Source organism: Centruroides sculpturatus, unplaced genomic scaffold, assembly GCF_000671375.1.
Source record: "Centruroides sculpturatus isolate CEXI.00-Female unplaced genomic scaffold, Cexi_2.0 scaffold17, whole genome shotgun sequence".
NCBI lineage: Eukaryota > Metazoa > Arthropoda > Arachnida > Scorpiones > Buthidae > Centruroides > Centruroides sculpturatus.
The window spans coordinates 270835-271775 of record NW_019384462.1 but is presented as its reverse complement, the minus strand read 5'-3'; the positions used below and the strand labels follow the sequence as shown (position 1 = coordinate 271775).

Below are 941 nucleotides of genomic sequence, written 5' to 3'. Positions count from 1 at the left end.
CACATGATCAGAAATGGTGGTTTCAAAAAGAAATTTTGAGCAGACTGTGTCTTTTTTGATTAAATAATAGATTTCTATTAACGTCCGTCTGTTCGTCTGTTCGTTCGTTCTTCCTTTAATTTTATAAAATTATTTATTACAGCCGTTCCAAGATGCAATATTTACGATTTGGAAGAACGTTTATCACCCTATAAAATTACTTCAGGAAGATATATAAACGATGACATATTGGATGGTGAGAACGTCACGCTCTCGTGTTCCATTGAAAATTTTGTATTGGTAGGTCAGAATTATGCAATTTGTTCGCACGAAACGTGGAAAATCGGAATATTTAAATGTAAGTATACTAAAAATTATAGAATAAATATTGTGAGTTTGTTTGTACTGTGCGAGGTAACGCGACACCTGGGCGATCCGCCGACGGGGGTGCCTCTCGGAAGGACTTTCTACGGGAAATGTGTCTCTATTTAGGTGTTACAAACGTAAAGAAACCCAAAAAACTCCACTTTAGTGAGGTGCAAACTTACACCAACTACTGTACCACTGTTCACCGGTGACTGGTGAGCCCGATAAATATTGTGAGATAAAATTTTCAACATGACATTGCATATTATGAAAATAATACGCGCTATCTAACGTGTTGGCCACATGGAGTTTTCCGCATTTTCTTCGCGTTTGCAGCACTTAAATAGGACCAGTTTTCCGAAGAAAGTTCTCCCAGGAGGCACCCACTCGGCAAAACCCCTTCGGGTCGCTTGCCGTATACGAACAAACAATTAACTGGCGTATAAGACTCACCCCATTTTCAGACAGTATTTTTCGGTGGAAAAGTGCATCTTATACGTCATAAAATACTACATATATTAAATAAACTGATTTTATTTTCTAATTAATAAAATTTTATTGTTGTTTTAAGGCGTGAAGGGATGTCCTCCTGTTCG

At 37.6% G+C, this 941-nt stretch overlaps 1 protein-coding gene across 1 annotated transcript in view; it reads left to right on the top strand.

The window, feature by feature from the left end:
• LOC111620916 (protein lev-9-like) overlaps positions 1–81 on the top strand; it is a 10518-nt gene extending 10437 nt beyond the window's left edge. Inside the window, exon 9 of the mRNA XM_023362944.1 lies at positions 71–81. Within this exon, the coding sequence (XP_023218712.1) occupies positions 71–81 (11 nt within the window). The remainder of the gene's footprint in view (positions 1–70) is intronic.
• Positions 82–941: the final 860 nt, after the last annotated feature.